The following is a 24,419-nucleotide window of genomic DNA, read 5'->3' on the forward strand; positions in this document are numbered from 1 at the left end:
CTCAAGGGGACATGTCTTGTACTAAATGTACATATGTTTACATACAGGTAAGTCAATGTGAGAGTTGAGGTGGCTCATATGGTAAAGAATGTGCCTGCAATGTGGGAGACCTGGGTTCAATCCCTGGGTCGGGAAGATCTTCTGGAGAAGGGAATGGCAACCCACTCCAATATTCTTATCTGGAGAATCCCATGGACAGAGGAAATTGGCCAGCTACCGTCCATGGAGTCACAAAGAATCGGATGTGACTTTCATTTTCACACACGCATGTGTATTTATATATATGAAAGAATATGTGTATACATTCACACACACACGTATTCCCGTATACCTATGTGTAGTAATATGCATAAGTGTCATTCTATTCTAAGCTAATTGTGCAAATAATAATATGGAGGTTTCATGCGTATTTCATCATGTGTATTGATTCTCTTGATTTATACTTTTCATCACATTTAGAAATTTTAGTCACTACTTTCAAACACATTTATTTTTATCCCTACTTCCCTCTTGGGGTTTCATTTACATTATTTAAGATTTTTTTTGAAAACAAAACAAAACAGAACATGGCGGTATTGATGGCCGAGAACTTTCTCTGTGATTGCTGATGGGTTGGCCAAGTTCAGAAGGTATGTTCCTAACCTTCACCCCATACTCCTACCAGATGTTTAGTATCTGGATGAGAGAATGTTTTGATGCCCGGTGGTGCATATTTGAGCCTGTTTCTCAGATTGCTCACGCTTGCCCCGTCTATCTAGAAATGAGTAGTCAACATCACATGTATTTTATTGATCATCTACAACACCAGGAGCATTGACCGAGGTGTTGTAGAGATTTACAAAGAATGGAGAAGGTGTACTTCTGAGCCAGGGGAACTTAATTCCTCAGTGGGGTGGCTTAAAGACAGACACACACACATACACATATCATATAGTGTTGGCTTAGATGTAGATATACGTATATTTTAAAACTTGTTGTTTAGTCACTCAGTTGTGTCTGACTCTTTGCAACCCCATGGTCTGTAGCCTGCCAGGCTCCTCTGTCCATGGAATTCTCCAGGCAAGAATACTGGAGTGGGTTGCCATTTCCTCCTCCAGGGGTTCTTCCCAACCCAGGAATTGTACCCAGATCTCCTGCATTGACAGGCAGATTCTTTACCCCTGAGTCACCAGGGAAGGCTGTATTTTGAAACTGTATACATGTAACTACATATATGTATATATAATTTCAAGTACAGTTCAGTTCAGTCACTCAGTCATGTCCGACTCTTTGTAACCCCATGGACTAAGGCATGCTAGGCCTCCCTGTCCATCACCAACTCCCAGAGCTTGCTCAAACTCATGTCCATCAAGTCAGTGATGCCATCCAGCCATCTCTTCCTCTTTTGTCTCTTCTCCTCCCGCCTTCAATCTTTCCAGACCCTGTGAAATAACCCTATGTGGTCAAATATGGAAAGAAGGCAATAGATTCTTTGTATAGGACAGTGAGTACAAGGACTCCGTGAATATTGGGGGTAAAGAGAATTAGTATTCATTCTGAATCTGGTTGTAGACCTCAGGTGCATGAACCTCTAGTGACATTTTAATCCTGCTCACAGAAGGTTTGTGGTCTTGAAAAAGTACATCCATTAAGAACAGGGTTGTACGGCTGCTTTATCTGCTTCTGACACCACTAATCTTCCCGTGTTCTTCAGTACCAGTGGTCTCCCCTGAACTGTGACTTCCTGCTTCACTGGAGACCTTTCTGTCCCCACCACTTCTGTATTTCATGTACACTCTGGGCGTTGGTTTAGTCGCTTAGTTGTGTCTGACTCTTGTAACCCCATGGACCGTAGCTCACCAGGCTCCTCTGTCCATGAGATTTCCCAGGCAAGAGTACTGGAGTGGGTTGCCATGCCCTTCTCCTGGGAATCTTCCCAACCCAGTGATTGAACCCGGGTCTCCTGCACTGCAGACAGATTCTTTACTACTGAGCCACCTGGGAAGCAGACAGATTCTTTACCACTGAGTCACCTGGGAAGCCCACATACACTCAGCTTTGAAGATAACAGTCAAATTTCTGAGGACCCTTTGGCTGAAGGCGACCGAAGAGGTCACTTCATCCAAGCCCTCGTGGCTCGGTCCAGGAAGCTGAAGTGCTGGGTGCTACGTGATGTTTCAGAGGTCTGCTGGCTAATTGGTGACCAAGGCAACGGCAGTCTTGGGTGACCTGACTCTGTGTGAGCAATGCCGTCAGCCTCTGGTGCTTTTTCTGGATTGTGTGGGCAGCTGGTCTATCTCCTTGGCCTTGGAATGGAACCTTGGCATTGATATTTTTCTTTCTCTTTTATTTTCATATTTTTAATGTATTTATTATAATTGGAGAATAATTACTTTACAATATTGTGAAGGTTTTTTGCCATACCTCAACCTAAACTATCTTTTAAAATTTCAGATATTTTTTTAAGTGCTTGGGAAGATCAATTTTGGGGAGAAAGCTATAGAGATACACATCTCCTAGTGGAAATTTGAACTATACGATGAAAGAAAGTGAAAGTGTTAGTCACTCAGTCGTGTCTGACTCTTTGTGACCCCATGGACCGTATAGTCTGCCGGGCTCCTCTGTCCATGGGAATCTCCAGGCAAGAATGCTGGAGTGGGTTGCCATTTCTTTCTCCAGGGGATCTTGCTGACCCAGGGATTGAACCCAGGTCTCTCACATTGCAGGTGGATTCTTTACCATCTGAGCCACCAGGGAAGAACTGTACAATAACCATACTCAGAGAATGTACACTGTATGGAAATAAATAAATAAAAATATTTATATATATATATATGCATATATAACAAATATATCTACTGCCATACTGAAAAATAGAGTACCACCATATCTTTGTATATCCATGTGAATTGCTACCCAGAATAGCATAGTTACTGTTCTAGGTTTTGGTTTTTATAATGCCCTTGCTGTTTTTCTATTTCAGTACAAATACAGCTCTAACCTGTATATACAGTTTTATACAATGCCATAAAATAACATCACATCATATGTCTTTTTCTGTGACTTGCCCTTTACTTGGAAGGTGTATGTGTTTTGAGTCAGATCTTCATTTTATTCAGTTTTCACTTTCGTGCAGTATTCTAACCCGCTAACATGTACTTATCCATTCACCTCTTAGTGGATGTCTGGGTTTTTTCCTATGTGTTTCTATTATAATTGTGCTTGTAAATGGCACTTTTTGGTTAGGTCTCCTGCCATGAATATCAAGGAAGCTCTATAGGAGACATACAGACTATTTAGGCTGTATAGCTTGTATGTATACATTGTGTGTGTGTCTGTGTTTATCTGCACCCGAGTCGTGTGCACGCTGGACACTCCTCTATGATACAGAATTGTCTTCCCGGGGGACCGCCCTAATTTGTCAGCAGCCTGGCATGGCACTGCTCCACACTGTGGCTCAGTACTTGGTGCCTCTCGGCTTTTGCATTTTCACTGACCCTAAGTGACCTCTTGTCTCTTTCACCAATACCCAGTGAGCTAATCTCTCTAGTCCTGTGTTAAGACCCTCTGCCGACTTGAGGACTTACTGTGTGTGACATCTTGGAAAGGGGAGACACCAGAGATGGCTTGGAGTTTATCTTAAGTGAAAAGTGAACGTGAAGTCGCTCAGTCGTCTCTGACTCTTTGCAACCGCATGGACTGTAGCCCACCAGGCTCCTCTGTCCATGGGATGGATTTCCAGGCAAGAATACTGGAGTGGTTGCCACTATCTCTTCTCTAGGGGATCTTCCCCAACAGGGATCGAAGCGGGGTCTCCCGCGTTGCAGGCAGACACTTTACATCTGAGCCACCAGGGAAGTCCTGAATTTATCTATTTAGAAAAAGGATGGCCCTAGTTACTGGATTGTGGAGCAAAAATTATGAAGGCAGTTTGAAGATCACAGAAATGGGATTTTTTTCGGAGACCAGATATCTTGAAGGCCTGACACTTTGACCATGATGTTCTGTGACTGAGTCTGATGAGAGATCTCCCCACAAACCCTGGAGATATTTGCAAGTAACTTGGCTTATATTTGGAAATCATGTTTGGTAATATTTAATCGTTTGTTTTTTTTTAAATTAAACACATGCTTATTTAAGTTTCTGTTAAATATTGAACACTTTTGTTTGTCCTAGGGCTGCAGTGATTAATAAGATGGATAGATTTTTTAAATTAATTTATTTAAATTGGACGATAATTTTTTTTACAATATTGTGGTGGTTCTTGCCATATATCTACATGAATCAGCCATGATTCATCCTGTTCCCCATCCTGAACCCCCCTCATACCTCCCTCCCCATCCCATCCCTCAGGTTTGTCCCAGTGCACCGGCTTTGAGCACCCTGTCCAATGCATTGAACATGGACTGGTGATCTGTTTCACATATGGTAATATACATATTTCAATGCTATTCTCTCAAATCATCCCACCCTCCCCTTCTCCACAGAGTCCAAAAGTCTGTTCTGTACATCTGTGTCTCTTTTGCTGTCTTGCATATAGGATCATCCTTACCGTCTTTCTAACTTCCGTATGTATGGGTTAATATACTGCATTGGTGTTTCTCTTTCTGACTTACTTCACTCTGTCTAACAGGCTCTAGTTTCATCCACCTCATTAGAACTGACTCAAATGTGTTCTTTTTTTTTATAGCTGAGTAAATACTCCATTGTGTATATGTACCACAACTTCCTTAAGGATGGATAGATTTTTTGAAACTTATTTTTTGTTGGAATGTAGTTGACTTACAATGTTGTGTTAGTTTCAAGTGTACTGCAAAGTGATTCTGTTATACATATACATACATACATACATGCAAGAATCTGTTTCAGAATCTTTTCCCTTATATGTCATTACAAAATATTGAATATAGTTTCATTTGCTATACAATAGGTCCTTGTTCTTTAGTTAATATGTAGAAGTGTGCGTGTGTTAACACCAAACTTGTAATTTATCTCCTCTACCTCTTACTGTTTCCGTTTGGTAACCATACGTTTATTTTCTATGTCTGTGGGTCTGTTTCTCTTTTATATGTAAATTCATTTGTATCCTTTTTTTTAGATTTCACGTATAAGTGATATGACATTTGTCTTTTTGTGTGACTTACTTCACTTAATATGACAATCTGTCCATCTATGTTGTTGCAGATGGCATTATTTCATTCTTTTTAATGGCTGAGTAATATTCCATTGTGCATATATATCACCTCTTTATCCATTCATCTGTTGATGGACATTTAGATGGCTTCTGTGACTTGGCTGTTGTGAATAATGCTGCAGTGAACGTAAGGGTCATGTGTCTGATTGATGGTTTAGTCGAGATACATGCTCAGCTATCCAGTCCATCTTGAGTGCACCACCTGTGAGCCATTAGACCCTTTTTCCTGGGTTAATTCTGTGTTCTGTCTCTCGTTGCAAAGTCCACTTGTTACGACTGTGCCCCAGGTGTGTCCTGACCCATTAAACTTCAGCACAAGAACAGAAATGGTGATGGTGGTGATAATTTGGAGCCCCTCACCGGGCACCAATCCACCTGGAAGGCAATTCCTATGGCATCTTTGCTCTTTCATTATTTACATGTAAGCCTCATGGTTCAAAAGGGTGGATTTTGATGGGCTCTGCTTTTTAGAAGTGCAGCTACATGGATGGGTGTACAAAGAACTGCAAGATTTGACAAAAGATAAGAGTCCATCTGGGAGATAAAATCAAAGCCAGGATTTTTTTTGTTTTTTTAAAGGAAACACAAAAATATACTAATTGGCTGAGTACTGGCATGGAGTGAGTCTTGAATAAGGAGTATGTTTGTGTGTGTGTGTGTGTGTGTTGTAAGACAGTGAGAGGTGTGGAGGTTGTAGACATTCGTAACTTTTGCCCTGGGCCACCTCACAACAGAGATATATGTGTTCTAAGGTAAACGACGAACCACACACCACTTGAAAAAGTGCAAGTGTGAAAGTGTTAGTCACCCAGTCGTGTCTGACTCTTTGTGAGTTCGTGGACTGTAGCCCACCCGGCTCCTCTGTCCATGGGGATTCTCCAGGCAAGAATACCGGAGTGGGTTGCTATTCCCCTCTCTAAGAGATCTTCCTGACCCAGGGATGGAATCTGCTTGGGTACCGTAAAACACTGGTGTGTCCTCCCCGGAATTTTGACAAAATAGTAGATCTTGGGATGTAGACAGGCTCTTCAGTTTGGGGAACGGCTATTGCAGACTTTCTAGTCCACGGTGTGGAAGGACTGTTGCACAAGCTCCTTCATTTGGACAAGGACCAGGATCTGTTGGTCTTGTTTTCCTGATGCTTCATGGTGCAAGATGAAAGTGCATCTTCCAAGTGCCTCTTGTTGTTGGCAGCCTCTTGGCAGTGGACAGCAAATCCCAGACGTTCTGGGAGCTGAGAGGAACAGCAGAGGAGGGCTGTTTCTAACCTCATTAATTCTCTCATTTTTTTTTTCCTGGGAGATGCATCCTCAAAGTTCTAACATATAATGTATTTCATGACCACAGAGTGTGAGGCTGTGAACACACCAGAGACGTGACTTTACTCCTTGAAAGGCCAAAACACCAAGGTAAATTTGACCAGGCCTCCCCTGAATTAGGGCTTTCCTCATAGCTCAGTTGGTAAAGAATCTGTCTGCAAATGCAAGAGACCTGGGTTCGATCCCTGGGTCGGGAAGATCCCCTGGAGAAGGAAATGGCAACCCACTCCAGTATTCTTGCCTGAAGAATCCCATGGACAGAGGAGCCTGGTGGGCTATAGTCCATGGGGTTGCAAAGAGTCAGACATGACTGAGAGACTAAACCACCACCACCACTCCTAAATTAAATATATACGTTTTAAAATTAACCCAGTCTCAGTCTGAGTGATGTTCACTTTGGGAGGAAGTCCATTGCAATGCTAGTTTGACAGGCCTGAGTTGTTGGAGCCTTGCCTTCATGTCAACCTCAGGTAGAGTGCCGGTCCTACAGGAATCTTTCACAAATACCCAGTCAGGGTCTCCCTGGTGATCCAGCAGTTGAGAGTCCACCCGCCAATGCGGGAGATGCAGGTTCGATCCGTGATCCGGGAAGATCCCACGTGCTATGGAGCGACTAAGCCCAGGGGACGCAAGTACTGAGCCCAAGCTCTAAAAGCCCGCGAGTTGCAACCACTGGGCCCATACATCTGAGAGCCTCTGCTCTCCAGTGAGAGAGTCGTCTCTGCTCGCCAAAACCAGAGAAAGCCTGTGCTTTCACCAAAGACCCAGCACAGCCAGAAATGGATAAATATATAAACAAATAAAATTATGTAAAAAGAAAGCCCAATACCCTTAAAAAAGACCCAATCAAGTTATAAAGCAAGTTGAAATGCCATTCAGAGATATTACTCTTTGTGCAAATTTTGCAGAGAAGATAGGCTATTAAGATCCCTCCAAACTCCCCAGGTTTATGTATGCAGTAAAGTTAGGTTTTTAACTTTTTTCATGAAAATATTTTATTCAGGAATTTCTTTTTTGTAGCATCTTATTTTTATTTTGGAAACATTTGAAAGGTATGTAAATACATCTTATAGAGAGAAAATATATAAATACGTGCACTATTAATATTTACTGAGTATACACATATATTATGTGTAGCTGGGATGTTCCACTCCCTGTGAAATTATTTTCAGTGTGAAATTTACGTGAGGAGTCTTTTTTTTTTTCTTGTCTTCAAATATATTTGAAGGGCTTCCCTGGTGGCTCAGACAGTAAAGAATCTGCCTGCAATGCGGGAGACCTGGGTTCGATCCCTGGGTCAGGAAGATCCCCTGGAGAAGGGGAAGGCAACCCAGTCTAGTACTCTTGCCTGGAAAATCCCATGGATGGAGGAGCCTGGTAGGCTACAGTCCATGGGGTCGCAAAGAGTCGGACACAACTAAGCAACTTTGCTTCACTCAAATGTATTGGTTGGTTAAATTTCTTCTATGGAGAAGGAAATGGCAACCCGCTTCAGTATTCTTGCCTGGGAAAGCCTATGGACAGAGGAGCCTGGCAGGCTACAGTCCGTGGGGTGGCGAAGAGTCAGACACGACTGATCAAGTACGCACACACCCATATTTATTGTGATTTTTAAGTGATGAGGACAATGCCCGTTTAAAAGGTTTATTTTAAAAAATCTTTGTTGTCTGTAATGTTAAAACATTTAAGGTTGCCAAGTATTTGAATGTGACGTGCATACATATATATATATATATATATATATATATATATATACACACACAAACATATATCTGGTGCCACTGGTAATTCTCACATGTACCTAGAGATGCTTAGTCATTTAGATGGCTGCTGTAAATCCCATATTTGCTGATATATACCAGCAGTTCTTACCTTGAGATGATTTTGTCCCCTGAAGGTTGCTTAGCACTGTCTGGAGACAATCTTGATTTTGAGAGCTAAATTGCGAAATCTAGTGGGTATACACCAGCAGAACTGAGACACACGACTCTTGAGACTCCCTTGGATGGCAGGGAGATCAAACCAGTCAGTCATAAAGGAAATCAACCCTGAATATTCACTGGAAGGACTGATGTTGAAGCTGAAGCTCCAATACTTTGGTCACCTGATGGGAAGAGCTGAAAATTAGCATCGGCGCCAGATATATGTGTGTGTGCATAGGTATGTGTGTCACATTCAAATATTTGACAACTTTAAGAACATTGGGGTCCGAAGTGTCACCAGTGCGGACTCTGAGAGATAGTGCGGGAGGTTGATGGTATGCCATTTTGTGCAAATTGCCAGATTCTAGAACATGAGGACATAAGGAACCTATGGTTATTGTGACTGGACCTCATGAGTGTCCGGATAACGCCCCACCCCCACGTCAACGCCAGGCTCCTCTTCCAATGTCCCACCGATTCATGGTCTCTCTGTGGTCCCCAGCTCCTGGTGGGGAGGTAGGCTTCATCATAGAACTCGAGCATGAAGGCTCCCTGTGACCCGACTTGGTCAGTGGTAAAGAACGTGTCACACAGAGGTATTCTCATATGTGGAGCTAGAGGAGTGATGGGGTGGACGAGGCTTCCTCAAGATGCACAGCTTGTGAGTCCTGGACGGAGCCCCCGCCTGAGTGCTTTTGTTGTTGTTCAGTCGCTCGGTCGTGTCCAGCTCTTTGCGACCCCGTGGACTGCAGCATGCCAGGCCTCCCTGTCCATCACTGCCTCCCAGAGCTTGCTCAAACTCATGTCCATCGAGTCAGTGATGCCATCCAATCATCTCGTCCTCTGTCGTCCCCTTCTCCTCCCGCCTTCAATCTTTCCAAGCATCAGGGTCTTTTCCAGTGAGTGGACCCTTCGCATCAGGTGGCCAAAGGATTGGAGCTTCAGCCTCAGCATCAGCCCTTCCAGTAAATATTCAGGGCTGATTTCCTTAGGTTGGATCTCCTTGCAGTCCAAGGGACTCATAAGAGTCTTCTCCAGCACCACAGTTTGAAAGCATCAGCTGAATGCTACTTGTATGGAATGCTGCCTTCCAGGGACGGTGTGGTGCCTTGTGTAAGCTAACTCAGTTACTCCCCCAAAGAACTAGAAGCGAGTAAGTGAAATGAGGCTCAGATAATTTAAACTACTTACTCTGTCTCTGTACGTGCTTCTTGCCAACAGGGGGCTGACTTCAGTGCCTTTTGTCTCCATGTTCGGGAGCCTTTTGAGCAGGTGTGTGAACAAACTGCCCTCTTGTCAAGTCAGGAAGACATAAAGGAAATATTGCATATTAATACGCATATGTCTAATGCTGAAAAATGGTCCAGTTGATATGACTTGCAAGGGAAAAATAGGAACACAGTTGTAGAGAACAGATGTATGGATACCAAGGGGGAAAGAGAGGGTAGAACGAATTGGGAGGTTGGCACTGATGTACATTCACTATTGTTACTATCTATAAAGTAGATAACTCATGAGAACCTGAGCTTCCCTGGTGGCTCAGACAGTAAAGAATCCACCTCTAATGCAGGAGACTCAGGTTCAATCGCTGGGTCAGGAAGATCCCCTGGAGAAGGGATAGGCTACCCACTCAGTATTGTTGGGCTTCCCTGGTGACTCAGATGATAAAGAATCTGCCTGCAATGCAGGAGACCTGGGTTCAGTCTCTGGGTTGGGAAGATTCCCTGGAGAAGTGAAAGGCAACCCACTCCAGCGTCCTTGCCTGGAGAATCCCATGGACAGAGGAGCCTGATGGGCTACAGTCCAAGGGGTCGTAAAGAGTCGGACACGACTGAGTGACCAGCACTTTCACTTTTCAGTAAGAATCTATTGTCCAGCACAAGGACCTCTAGTCAGTGCTCTGAGTCAATCTAAATGAGAAGGAAATGCAGATAAGAGGGGATATGTCTGCATGTCTAGCTGATTGCCTTTCCTATAGACTAGAAAGTAATCGAACATTCTAAAGCAACTATACGCCAGCATCTCGTGGGTATTGAGGGGATGTTTTCTAAACCCCGACCCTTTGCTCGCTTGTGATTCACCCCAGGCCCATGAAGAAGGCATGACATGCCATGCACATAAAGCTCAGAGAGGTTGAGTCACGTCTCCCAGCTCACTCAGAGCATTTGGCCACCCAAGTCTATCAGAATCGGATATGCCTAACACCTCCTGTGACCATGAGGCAGGGTTGAGAAGGACCTACCGATGGTGGTTCTAAACCAGAAAGGACTTTCGGGATCAGAAAGTTGGAGCAAGTCAACACCTCTGTCCTGTTCTTGTCTGTCCCTGAATTATTCAGCAGTTGGATCACCCTGTGGCAGGAATCCAAATGTTGTCTCCAGTGCAAAGACAGAAGCAGACACAGCAATCAGCCATTGGGTGCGATGCGGAGTTTTCCCTCTTGATGCTACCACCCAGCGTCTCAGTGCGTTTTCATCCAGCACTGATTAACTTGGCCCGGGCTGTCACGGATGGCGGAGCTTCCCCCAGGGGTATTCTAGCTCCCCGATAAACAGATCTGGCTCAGCTACGTTTCATTAAAAAGTAAATTATCTGTTTGACATATTTTGCTCAGCCCCGTTCCCTGAAATGAGATGCGTAATTACATTCTGGTCCAGAAAGACTCTTGAGTAACCCACCGTGTCCTTAGAAACACATTCGTCTATTCTGGGTTGCAGAATGCTGTGTATTTAAAGGCAGGGTCTGATGGAGAGTTGGAGAAGGGAATGGCCACCCACTCCAGTATCCTTGCCTGGAGAATCCCATGGACAGAAGCGCCTGGTGGGCTACAGTCTATGGGGGTCACAAAGAGTCCGATACGACTGAGTGGCTGATGGAGAAAAGACGGGTGGTTGCCAATGGTGGGAAGGTTGAGGGAAGGCTGGAGTTGGAAGCTGAGGTTAGTAGATGTGAGCTTTTATATACAAAATGGAGAGACAGCAAGATCCTCCTGTATAGCACAGGGTCCTGTATTCAGTATTCTATGATAAACCATTATGAAAAGGATTATTAAAGTGTGTAAAGGTGTAACTGAATCACTTTGCCGTATGCCCAAAATTAACACAACAGTATAATCAGCTATATTGGTTAGTCACTTAAGTCGTGTCTGGCTCTTGCAACCCCGTGGACCATAGCCCACCAGGTTCCTCTGTCCATGGGATTCTCCAGGCAGGAATACTGGAGTGGGTTGCCATTCCCTCCTCCAGGGGTTCTTCCCAAGGCAGCAATTGAACCCAAGTCTCCTGCATTGGAGGCAGATTCTTTACCACTAAGCCCCCTGGGAAGCCCATAATCAACGATACACTTCAATAGAAAATGTTGATTTTAAAAAGTAGCATCCTTGTATCATCGCTTGAACTATTTTCTGTCTCTAATGCATTATTTGTAATACTTGTGTGTGACGTCCTTATGAATATCATACATCGTTTATCTATTGAGAGTTATGGGATCCACACTGAGAGGCACTGAGATGGTCAGGTTTTTTTTTTTTTTTTTGAGGGGGAGGGGAGGGGAAGCAAGTGGCTTGCAGGATCTTTAGTTCCCAATCAGGGATTGAACCCGGGTCCTTGGCAGTGAGGGTGTGGAGACCTGATCACTGGACCACCAGGGAATTCATTCCCAAGGATGTCACTGTTTCAAAGTGTGAAAGACATCCCAAACTCAACAGGTAGATAGCTTGGATGTATCATAAGCTTCTTACACAGGCTGCAGGCTTTCCTCTTGAAGGAAGGTGGCATGTGACGTGAAAAATCAGGATCGCTGCCCCAGCACTCTTCATTAGGAATGATGACTTGATACGACAGGCGGCATGACTTGATGATGGGGCTGGAGATGTACCGTGTTGTTCAGTCTCTTCCAAGGAAGCTAAGGTTCAGGGCAACGATGTCTGGAAGCTAGATGCGTGCCACCGAGCCGCCCAAGACCGCTAAGTATTCATCGTTTGCATGCATGCTTAGTCGCTTCAGTCGTGTTCCGACTCTTTGCGACCCTGTGGATGGTCGCCCTCCAAGCTCCTCTGTCCATGGGATTCACCAGACAAGAATAGTGGCGTGGGTTGCCATTTCCTACTCTAGAGGATCTTCCCGGCCCAAGGATCGAACCTGTGTCTCTTACGTCTTTTGCTTTAGCAGGCTCTTTCAATTTGATGCTCCTTTTGTGTTGGACTTCTTAGGCGGAGCTAGTGGTAAAGAACTGGTCTGCCCGTGCAGGAGACTTAAGAGACGTGGGTTCGATCCCTGGATCTGGAAGATCCCCCGGAGAAGGAAATGGCAACCCACTCCAGTGTTCTTGCCTGGAGAATTCCATGGGCAGAGGAGCCTGGCGGGCTACAGTCCATGGGGTCGCAAAGAGTCGGACACGACTGAAGCCACTTGGCATCAGCCCTTTGTATTGGCTGATAAATGTCTACGTGGCACAAAGACGATCTGGTCTGGGCGCACACCTACGTTTTCCACATCTTAGAAGACTTTCAGAGTCCCACTCATAATATCTTAGGGTGTAGTGATGTTTTTTTTAATATTTATTTTTTTATTGAAGTGTAGTTGATTTGCAGTGTTGTGTTAGTTTCAGGTGTACAGTGAAGTGATTCAGCTATATATGTGTGTGTGTATGTGTGTGTTTCTGATTCTTTTCCTGTATAGCTTGTTATAAAATAGTGGGCATAGCTCCCTGGGCTGTAGGATAGGTTCTTGTTTATCTATTTTATATATAAAATGACGGTTTTCTTAAACATCTGGGAAACAGTGTTTTGGTTGTGCCTGTCCATTGATGGGCTAATATCAATAGTAGTGAAATCATAGTTGTTGTTTAGTTGCTACACTTAGGCCCTTGTGTGACCCTAGGGAGCCCACCAGGCTCCTCCATCCATGAGATTCTCCAGGCAAGAATACTGGAGTGGGCTGTCATGCCCTCTTCCAGGGGATCTTTTCAACCCAGGGATCGAATCCACATCTCTTGCAGTGACAGGCGGGTTCCTTACCACTGAGCCACCCGGGAAGCCCAAGAATCAAATTAGATGTCCATTCAGTTGTCTGTATTGCTGTCAATACATGTGGTGACATGTTGGTTCACGTAACAAAGTCTCGAGCGTTCCTGGAACATTTTGTTCTCGGTGGTGGAGTTCACTGTGGAACTTAAGTCAAGACACTGTCTGGCTGGAGTCTACCGGCTAGAGAGGCCGCTGCACTAGATTGATCAGTGAAAAAAGGGGTTTTCTGGAATCATGCGTAGGGTTTCCGGGAAGACGTACAATGCCGCCGCTGACGCCGCTCTTCCATTCATCCTCTGTGTCTGCTTTTTCCCTCCCTTTAGGCTGCCTGCTCTGTGTCGGCATTCTTATAAAAGATCACTGTTGCTGGAAGGTGCTGGACGGTCCTGGCGTCTTTGGAACCCTGTAGCGGCGGGAATCCGGTCCGAGGATTGAGGCAGCACAGCCGTCTTGCGATGGGCGGCCAAGACGACTGCCGGGCTGGCTGTTGACCTTGGGCTCTGTCTATGACCCATCGGGAGTGGCTCCCCAGGAAGCCCTATCCCTCTGCCAGCTCTCGGTCTCTGGAAGCCCCTCTCTCTCCCCTGGACGCCCGCCCACGCATCCACCCACCCCCCCAACCCCGACCCTGGATGTGCTGGTGAGCCATGTCGAGACCCCAGGGACTGTTATGGCTTCCGCTGGCCTTCACCCCGGTCTGCGTCATGGTCAACTCCAACGTCCTGCTGTGGATCACCGCCCTGGCCGTCAAGGTCACGGTCATCGACAGCCAGGCCCAGTACCCCGTGGTCAGCACCAACTACGGCAAGATCCGGGGCTTGAGAACGCCGCTGCCCAATGAGATCCTGGGTCCCGTGGAGCAGTACCTGGGGGTCCCTTACGCCTCGCCCCCCACTGGGGAGAGGCGATTCCAGCCCCCCGAGCCCCCCTCCTCATGGACCGGGGTCCGCAATGCCACCCAGTTCGCCGCCGTGTGCCCCCAGCACCTGGACGAGAGGTCGCTCCTGCACGACATGCTGCCCGTGTGGTTCACGGCCAACCTGGACACCCTGATGACCTACGTGCAGGACCAGAATGAAGACTGTCTCTACCTGAACATCTACGTGCCCACGGAGGACGGTGAGTACCCATCTTCCGCAGAGCATACCTGCTGGGTCAGCCTCCTGGGTGCCGACAGCCTTTTATCACCTCTGGTGCACGATAGTTCCTATGACTCAGTTATTATCTTACATATTCACAGTGCAGTTATCACGAGTGACTATGTGCGGTGTGTATTTACTCAGCTGGGCAGTCCTGTAATGCATGACTTGGTTCTTTCTGTACATCGCCTTTGTAGTATTGCTGTCATCTTTATTCACAGATGAGAATCCATGTGAGCGTATAGTCTTGTAGGTTACACTGGGGTCACCTGTAAAAGGTGAATCTAAAGAAACTAATAGAATGAATGTGATCAGCCTTCAGTGAGCCACTGAAGATCATATCAGGAATAGTGCCTTTGGCTTTAATGTCTTAAGATGCTAGCACTTTTCCTTTTGAGTCTTAAGAGGATCCACCAGTTGTTTTAAATATGCAAGTGAGGGATAGTTCGTAGAATGATTGGACTTGATTGTTTAGAAGCCATGTTGTTGCCGTAAACTTGGACGTCGTTTCGTTCCAGTAGTCACTGCCGGCAGACAGCAGATGTGTGTTGTCAGAAGAGTCTAGCTACGTCAGAAAAATAATGTTCTTGCTGGGACCCAGCGCCCGCCCCCTTTCCTTTTGGATAACTCAGCAGTGAAAGTCTCGGTAACAGTAATATTCCATATAATTCCAGTGCTTATAAAACTTGGGTATCTCCTTGTTTGTGTAGACTTGAAAAGGCCAACCAGACTGAAGTTGGGCTAGGTCCATGAGAAAAATTATGTTCTCGCTAGAACAAAATGACCCCCTTTTTTTTTGTTTGGATAACACAGCAGTGAAAGTCTCTGAAAGCCATCACGTTCCATATATTACTATGACTTAATCCCACGCTAGTAGAACTTGGCTATCTCCTTGGTTGTGAAGACTTGGAATTAAAATGTTTGATAGAGACCAACCAGACCAAAGTCTGGCTACAGTGTACGCCCATTTTTTCATTTCTTATTTACATGTGCTATTTTCGTACGAGGAGGAGGAAAAGGGTAGAATGCAATCTTCCTGGAATTTAAAATTTAGAGGCATGATAGTAGCCATCCACGTCTACTCTGAAAACCGAAGTGCATCCTTGTCCTTGGTAATTTTCACGCACACCTTCATCTTCCTTTTTTCCTCCCACTTTAATCCTTGAGAGATGTTTCTCCGTGAGACTCAACTGAGAGTCTAGCCACAAACAGTGACGCTACTCAGGGATATCCAGAATTGCATCGCATCTGCCATGTGGTTCTTTCTCAGGGCGGACACAGGGAGGTGGTGTGAGGACCGTTCAGGAGAAAGCAGGCCATGGGCTGTTAGGGAGATGACAGAGGACGTCCAGGGAAAGATAACGGAAGGGTTGGGCTTCATCATATCAGCAGAGGTTGGCATGGAGACAGCCTCCTTGTTGCTATGGAGACAGATGAACCAATCACCTTGCATAGTCTAGGGCTGAATGGGGTTCAAGGAGTGTTACCGGGCGCCTTACTTCCATGCCCTGCCCTGAGCTGTCCTTGCCCGTGGCAGCTCCTAGTACCTCCTTGGTGCATTGACAAGGATGAGTAACCCCACCCCAAGCGAATTAAGGGTTCGCCTTTCAAAGCCACCTAAGTCATGGACTTTCTCATCATGAGCTGTCCTCATAAAGGAATTAAAAGAAAGACAGAAGGGGAGGCAGGGTAGAGGGAACAAACCTGGGTAAAAGATTAAAGTTGCTTTCACAGTAAATTTGACGTGCTGGTGTTTATGAACAGGTAACTTGAGAGCGCTACCCTTCCAAATAAGGAATGCGCTTCAAAGGGAATGCCTCCTTATGAAAAAGTGAAGGTGTTAGTCCCTCAGACATGTCCGTCCCTTTGGGATCCCGTGGACTGTAGCCTGCCAGGCTCCTCTGTCCATGGGATTCTCCAGGCAAAAACACTGGAGTGGGTTGCCATTCCCTTCTTCAAGGAATCGTCCCAACCCAGGGATCGAACACGGGTCTCCTGCCTTGCAGGCAGGTTCTTTACAGTCTGAACCTTGAGAGGTAGGGTGCAATTCGACCATCCAGGAAGAAAACTCAATAGCTTCCTTGATGGCAGACTCATATAAGTGTGCAATTGTGTGGATGGAAACTGTAAGCAATTTGGCCATTTCTTTTTGGTTCAGTATTCAATAGGAATTTGGGGGGGAAAAAACGCATGTGAACAATGCTGCCTAACAGAGAAGCAGTCTAAATTTAAGAATAAAGGCGGTGCTGCTTGTTGACTCCTCAGTATTTTTATAGCACTTTTGCGCGCCGTATCTCACACCATCTTGACGGGAGAATCAGAAATCTAATAGGGGCTGAATAGCTAAAATTGATCTCCCTATAATATATAAATAATGGTGAGTGAAGCCACACGCCTGTGTGTTTCCAGAAACAGAAAATTGCAGCCTATTGGGTCAGGAGTTCTGTGCGTTTAAAAAAGATAACTCGTGTCCATTTGACAATGATCATGGAGGTTTAGATGTTTAATTACTGGTTATTCCTAAATGAAGAAACCCTACTTGTACAATAACACATGAAAGTTATGGCTTCATGCTGGTCCCTGCAAAGAGCTTCCTTTAGGGCATATCTAAATTTGTAACTGTGTCTTTGATTAAATGGATGTATAGTGATACCGGCTATTTGGAATTCAAATGTCCACTTTGGCGCTCGGTTATTTTATTTTATTTTATTTTTTTGGTTTGTCCTGATGCTTGGATCCGTTGGTGTGTCCATGTGACTTCACTACCAATAATGTAATTATGAGTTGCTGTCATGCGCCAGTTAAGCTTTACATGTTGGCATGGCAACAGAGACAGCCATTCTTAATTTCCAGAGACACACACTTACTGTAAACAGAATAGTGGCTCCCCCAGAGAAGGGCAGGCCTCCCGGGTGGCTCAGTGGTAAAGAACCTGCCTGCACTGCAGAAGGCGTGGGTTCGATCCCTGGGTGGTGAAGAGCCCCTGGAGGAGGAAATGGCATCCCACTCTAGTGTTTTTGCCTGGAGAATCCCATGGACAGAGGAGCCTGGCGGGCTACAGCCCATTGGGTCGCAAAGAGTCAGACATGAATAAAGCCACTTAGCAGGCATACACGCCCGCACTCAGAGGGAAGGGCAAGTCCTAAGTGCAGGAAGCATTGAATATTATTACCGTAGAGTGCTAAGGGGATGAGGTTGCGTCTAAAATTAATACCTGCTTACCCGTTGACTTTAAGATGCAGAGAATATACTCTGGCTTATCTGGGTGGGTCCATATGTGATCGCAGAGACCATTAATTGTGAATGAGGGAGAAAGAAAAGGGAACCAGGTCCGGGGGAAGCAACAGGAAAACGGCACAGCGGCCACTGCTGCCTTTGAGAACAAGTCAGAGCCGGAAGTCGTGGGATTCGGCGGCTTCTCCAAGCTGGGAAAGACAAGATTTCTCCCCTTGCGCCTCCAGAAAGCAGCCCAGCCCTGCCTACCCCTCAGTTTTAGCCTGGGGGAACTCTGACCTTCAGAATTCTAAGAGCCTCAATAGCTGCCCCTTGAAGCTGCAACATCAGTGGCGGTTTGCTACGGCAGCAACAGAAATCTCATACAGCATTTGGGCAGCTTTTATCACAGTTTGAAATTTATCATCAAGTGTTTCCCTGATTGAAAACAACCCACATAGCACTAAACAGTTATTGTGAACTTTCTCCGTTACTACTCATTCTGAGATGGTAATTCCTTTGTTTACCTTTGTAACGCCAGAATAGCTTGTTTTTATTAAACAGTCATTTTAATGCTGGGTAGTTAAAAATTTGCTGCTTTCTGTTAAACATATCAAGGAGTCAACATTAGTTGTGATGGCTGCGTTGAGATTTTGAAGTTATGAGGTTTAAACTCTAGAAAGTAGACACCAAACTTTTGGTTGGGGGTGTTAAAAGAGGTTTACGGCAAACCTTACTAGTATTCAAAAGCGATGCTGATTTTATACAGGAGCGTAGTGAAAATGTTAGTCGTTCGGTCGTGTCTGACTCTTTGCAGCCCCATGGACTGTAGCCCACCCGGCTGCTCTGTCCATGGGATTCTTCAGGCAAGAATACTGGGGTGGGTTGCCATTTCCTCCTGCAGGGGATCTTCCCAGTCCAGGGATCAAATGAAGGCAATGTAATGAAGGCACTTGTAAAAATCTCCAGATGCCCAGAGTGGGTGTAAGTGAATGGCGTCCAGAAAAACACCCAAATGGTTCTCTTCCCTCATCTGACATTTAGAAGCAACTGTACCTCTGAATGGCTTCTTCTCGTGTTAGCGTAATCTTTTCAGCTCCTTCTTCCTTCTGTCAAGACCTCAAGATCTGATCTCTTCTGGGTAAGGTGGATTCTCTCCCCTCTTGAAAAACAACTTACTGGTGAATTTATTTGAGAGGGTGTCGGTTAATTCTCTGCCCTCCCCAGTTTTAGTGAGATGTCTTTGAGGGACGTCACCATGCAAGTTGAAGGCACACAGCATGATGGTTTGACTTCCATAAACTGAGACGTGATCACTGCAATAGTTTCAGCTAACCTACGTCTTCTCCTGGGCTTCCCTGGAGGCTCAGTCTGTTAAGAATCTGCCTGCAGGAGACATGAGTTTGATCCCTTGGTTGGAAAGTTACTCTGGAGGTGAGGGCACAGCAACCCACCCCAGTATTCTTGCCTGGGGAATCCCATGGACAGAGGAGCTTGCGGGCTACTGTCCATAGGGTTGCAAAGAGTTGGATACAACAGACCAACTATACCACCTACCACCACACATCTCATATACGTATAAGAAAAAGAAAAAAAAGGAAAGCTTTTTTCCCTTGTGATGAGAACTGTTAGGTTGTACTCTTTTTTAAAAAAATAAATTTATTTTAATTGGAGGCTAAATTACTTTACAATATTGTGGTGGTTTTTGCCATCCATTGACATGAATCAGCCATGGGTGTACATGTGTCCCCCATCCTGAACCCCCCTCCCACCTCCCTCCCCATCCCATCCCTCTGGGTCATCCCAGTGCACCAGCCCCGAGCACTCTGTCTCCTGCATTGAACCTGGACTGACGATCTCCGAGTTTCCTGAGTCTCATCGAGCAATGGTATCTACAGCTGTCAACCCTGCACATGACACCCGTGGTGCTTGTTTATCTTAGAACTGGGAGATTGCACGTTCTGACCACTTTCATCCAACCTCCCCATGCCTCCTCCACACCACCCCCCCCCCTTCTGGCTGCAACAAATCTGATCTCTTTTTCTGCGAGTTTGGTGTTTTTTAAAAACTTATTTTTTATTGGAGTAGAGATGATACACAATGCTGTGTTAGTTTCTGCTGTACAGCAAAGTGCATCTGCTATACATATGCATATATCCCCTCTTTTTCAGATTCTCTTCTGGCATAGCTCACTACAGAGTGTTGAGTAGAGTTCCCTGTGCTGTGCAGTAGGTTCCTACCAGTTATCTGTTTTTTGTAGAGTAATGTGTATTTGTCAATCCCAATCTCCCAATTTATCCCTGCTCCCCTCCTTAAGAACCAACCATAAATTGGTTCTCTACCTCTGTGACTCTGTTTTGTAAATAGGTTCGCTCGTACTATTTTTTGTTTTTTAGATTTTACACATAAGTGATACCGTATGATTTTTAGATTCCATATAGATGTGAATATAGCATCTGTGTTTTTTAAAGCAAATCTCACTTAGCGTAATGCCATTGAGGCCCACTCACTTTGTCACAAACAGTAAGGATTTCCTTTTTAACAGCTGAGTAATATTCTACTGCATACCTACACCTGCATACCAACTTGTCTATCTATTTGTGTGTATGTGGTTGCTTTGGTTGTTCCTGTGCCTTGACTATTGAGTACAGTGCTGCTGTGGACGTAGAGGTGCGGATAACTATTCTGTCAGTTTGGTTCAGTCCTTCCACTGAGCTTGCAGCATTGATTGGCTAAGAACATGCCTGCCAGCGTGCAAATGCCAGCCTATTCCTTTGCCAGTTGAGTGATTATGAACAGGTTCTTCAGTTAGTGCGTGCCTCAGTTTTCTTGGCTATAAAATAGAGTTGAGCTGGGAGATTTCTTTGTACACGTATCCAGCCCCTAATCGGATGTTTGTGAAGCATAGTTAATACAAGAACAGAGAACCTGAAGATGTTACTCGCTCAGTCTTGCCCGATTCTTTGCGACCCCATGGACTGTAGCCCACCAGACTCCTCTGTCCATGGGATTCTGCAGGCAAGAAGACTGCAGTGGGTTGCCATTCCCTGCTCCAGGGGATCTTCCCCACCCAGTGATCGAACCCAGGTCTCCTGCATTACAGGCAGAATCTTGATCGTCTGAGCTACCAGGGAATCCCAGAGAACCGGAACTTTCCAGCTGATGTGTACATATGTATGTGTCTACTATAATGTCCAGTACATCATCATTGTAAACTGAATGTAACACAAGGATTCATATGTCACAGTGGAAGGGTCAGCTTAGGAATGGGACCTAGAGTCTATCTCTTCTGACAGTTCGTAATATGGCTTTAACAAAAGGGAGTTTTGAGAAATGGCATTTTTTTTTTTTTAACCGAAGTGTAGTTGAGTTACAATGTTGAGTTAGTTTCTGCTGTACAGCAAAGAGATTCAGTTACATACACACACACACATATATATCGATTTTCGTATTTGTTTCCATGATGCTTTATCACAGGATATTGAATATGGTCCCCTGGGCTGTACAGTAGGGACTTGCTTATCCATTCTAAATACAGGACTTTCCATCTGCTAACCCCGAAGTCCTATTCCATCCCTCCCCCTCCCCCTAGACAGCCACAGATCTGGTTTCTGTGCCTCTGAGTCTGTTTCTCTTTCATAGATAAGTTCCTTTGTACCATTTTTTTAGGTTCTGCATATAAGTGATATCCCATGATATTTGTCTTTCTCTTTTTGAATCACTTCACTTAGTACCATCATCTCTCAGTCTATCCACATTACTGCAAATGACAATATATCAGGAAAGGCACTTTTTTCTTTTTTTAAGCAAAGAGCAGAGTATTGCCTTCTGCTTTATTCCTAAGCTTTGTCTTTTTCAGCCTGAGTTGTCAACTAGATTTTTAGCATCCCATTTGACTTACAGAAATTAATCATCAAAGAGTCATTAAAATGCATTTCTTGGAACAGGCTCTCAGAACATCCAAAGACAATAGCACAATTTTTTTTTTAAATATCAGATAAAGGAAAAATTAAGTGCCTTTCTCTTCTCATCAAGTCACAAGTAGTTCAGGTGTATGCAGAGGGCAATTTTTTCTAGGTGAAAAACTAAAAGCTGTGTAAGTTAACACGGTGAGACAGCTGTTTTAGCCAGTCCACATCAGCACGAAGCTACGTGAGAGTCACTAATTGCTTCCCATTTTCATGTCAGGGGGATGTTTGACGTTGTGTAGACATGGCTTGTAAGTGGAGATAATTAGGAAAGATTATTAGATAAATATCTTCCTGACAAGGATTAACTGAAAAGAATTTAGTATTTTGTGAACATGGTTAAACGAGAGTGGATTTCTTGCCACATGGGTCTCTCTCCCAGCTTAAGAAATTCTCCGATAGAAGAATAATCCTGTGGAGGGTTCAGAAATTATCCATGTTTAGAATAATACTCTTTGCTTAGCATGCCTTACAATTTAGACAACCTGTTCTCTAAGGAAGAGAATTTCCCATTGCATTTGTCATCTGCCAGAATATGAATTTTAACTCAGTTGACAGTTTGTAATATTTCCCACTACTAGAACGAGTCCTAATGACATCATTGCTGTCGTTCAGTCGCTCAGTCGTGCCCGACTCTTTGCGACCCCATGGACCGCAGCACGCCAGGCTTCCCTGTCCTTCACCATCTCCCGGAGCTTGCTCAAATTCATATCCATTGTGTCGGTGATGCTATCTACCCATCTCATCCAAGTCACTTAGGATGTATTAAAAACCACCTTTGCTATGTATGCATAATTATAAGCAATATTACAAAAAAAACACAACTGGTAGAAACTTGAGGTGCAGGTTAGTCTGCTAGAATCTATGTGTGTGTCCAAAAATTTGCTCGTTGTTTGTTCAGTAGCCCACCACCCACAGGGCTTCCGCTGTGGCTCAGCTGGTAAGGAATCCGCCGGCAATGCTGGAGACCTGGGTTTGATCCTTGGGTTGGGAAAATGCCCTGGAGAAGGGAAAGGCTACCCACTCCAGTATTCTGGCCTGGAGAATTCCACGAACTGTATACTCCGTGGGGTCGCAAAGAGGCAGACACGACCTAGCGACTTTCACTTTCTTTCATCCCATCTCCCAGGACATGTAGTAGCTTCATTTGCTGCCAGAGACACTGCTGGTTGGACACTTGTTTATTTTGCATATTGTCTTGGTGAAGCCTTCAACCTTCTTAGTGTTTAGTGACCTCACTTATGAATAATAATAGTATTGTGTATGTGTGGGTGACTTAGTTGCTCAGTCGTGTCCGACTCTTTGCTACCCCATGGACTGTAGCCCAGCAGGCTCCTCTGTCCATGGGATTCCCCAGGCAAGAATACTGGCGTGGGTAGCCATTCCCTTCTCCAGGAGATCTTCTGACCCAGGGATCAAACCCAGGTCTCCTGCATTGCAGACGGATTCTTCACAGTCTGAGCCACCAGGGAAGCCCAATAGTATTATATCTCCGGTGAAAGTCTTTTCACATTATAGTGATTTGGCTCTAAGCTACTGTATAAGAAATAATTAGAAAATAGAAAACATGGGTATGTTCTTGTAACTTCAATTTGATGGCCATTCAGTGTTGGTCTCATTACCGTATCTGTCACTGGAAGATTAAGTTTCTTCAGTGTTATAAAGGGGAGTAGATTCCTGTCTGTCTGGTCTCTTGTTTGCTTTTCCTAAAGCAGGTTGTATAATGAATTACATTCATTAATGTTGGTGCAATGAATTACTTTCACGTTTTCTCCTTTATGGTTAAACATGAATTAGTTTCATGTTTTACTCCCTTTATGGTTAACCAGGATGATTCTGTAATGAATTAATTTCATGTTCTACTCCCTTTGTGGTTAACCAGGATGATTCTGTAATAAATTAATTTCTTGTTTTCCCTTTTATAGTTAAACATGAATTGGTTTCATGTTTTACTCCCTTTATGGTTAACCAGGATGATTCTGTCATAAATTAATTTCTTGTTTTCCCTTTTATCGTTAAACATGAATTAGTTTCATGTTTTACTCCCTTTGTGGTTAACCAGGATGATTCTATAATGAATTAATTTCTTGTTTTCTCCTGTACAGTTAAACATAACTTCATTTCATGTTTTACCTCCTTTATGGTCAACGAGGCTGTTTCTGTAAGGAATTAGTGGTGTGTTTTCTCCTTCTGCTGGGTACAGGGACATACAGACTGCAGCGAAAGCAAACCGAAGCTGATGCTCGGTTCAGTTCGGTTATCAGAATCATGGTGGGTTTGTAAGGCACGCACAACCACAGCCCTGCATCAATAAGTCAGACCTACAAATCACCAGGGAGCTCGCAGACAGGACATGTGAAAAAGAGCTGTCTGTTCACGCCCTGACCCCTTGTTAGGGTGAATGAAGCTGAGACACAAGGTCGTCTCTAGCTCATTAATTCAGTCGAATATTCTATGTAGGCTTGGAAAAGTAGGTTTCTACAACCGGAAACAGATTTAAAGAAAAGTGAAAAAAAAAATTCCTGGTAGATTTCGCATGTCTGATGATTTGGGGTGGTGATGATGGACACTGGTGTATAGTTTGTGCTGTGTCCGTCTGTGTCAGTCTGTGTGTGTGTGTGTGATGTTGGAGGAAAATCCACAAGAAAAACCACCCATA

General features: G+C 44.6%; 1 protein-coding gene across 4 annotated transcripts in view; it reads left to right on the forward strand.

The window, feature by feature from the left end:
- LOC145536932 (neuroligin-4, X-linked) overlaps positions 1 to 24,419 on the forward strand; it is a 371,520-nt gene that overhangs the window by 70,385 nt on the left and 276,716 nt on the right. For all 4 annotated transcript variants that reach the window (XM_081567240.1, XM_081567242.1, XM_081567241.1 and 1 more), the window contains one exon: positions 13,764 to 14,559. In XM_081567240.1, the coding sequence (XP_081423366.1) occupies positions 14,088 to 14,559 (472 nt within the window). In that variant the 5' untranslated portion in view covers positions 13,764 to 14,087. The remainder of the gene's footprint in view (positions 1 to 13,763; positions 14,560 to 24,419) is intronic.

This window comes from Giraffa tippelskirchi, chromosome X (genome assembly GCF_054371585.1).
Source record: "Giraffa tippelskirchi isolate mGirTip1 chromosome X, T2T-mGirTip1v1.2.pri, whole genome shotgun sequence".
Classification (NCBI taxonomy): Eukaryota; Metazoa; Chordata; class Mammalia; order Artiodactyla; family Giraffidae; genus Giraffa; species Giraffa tippelskirchi.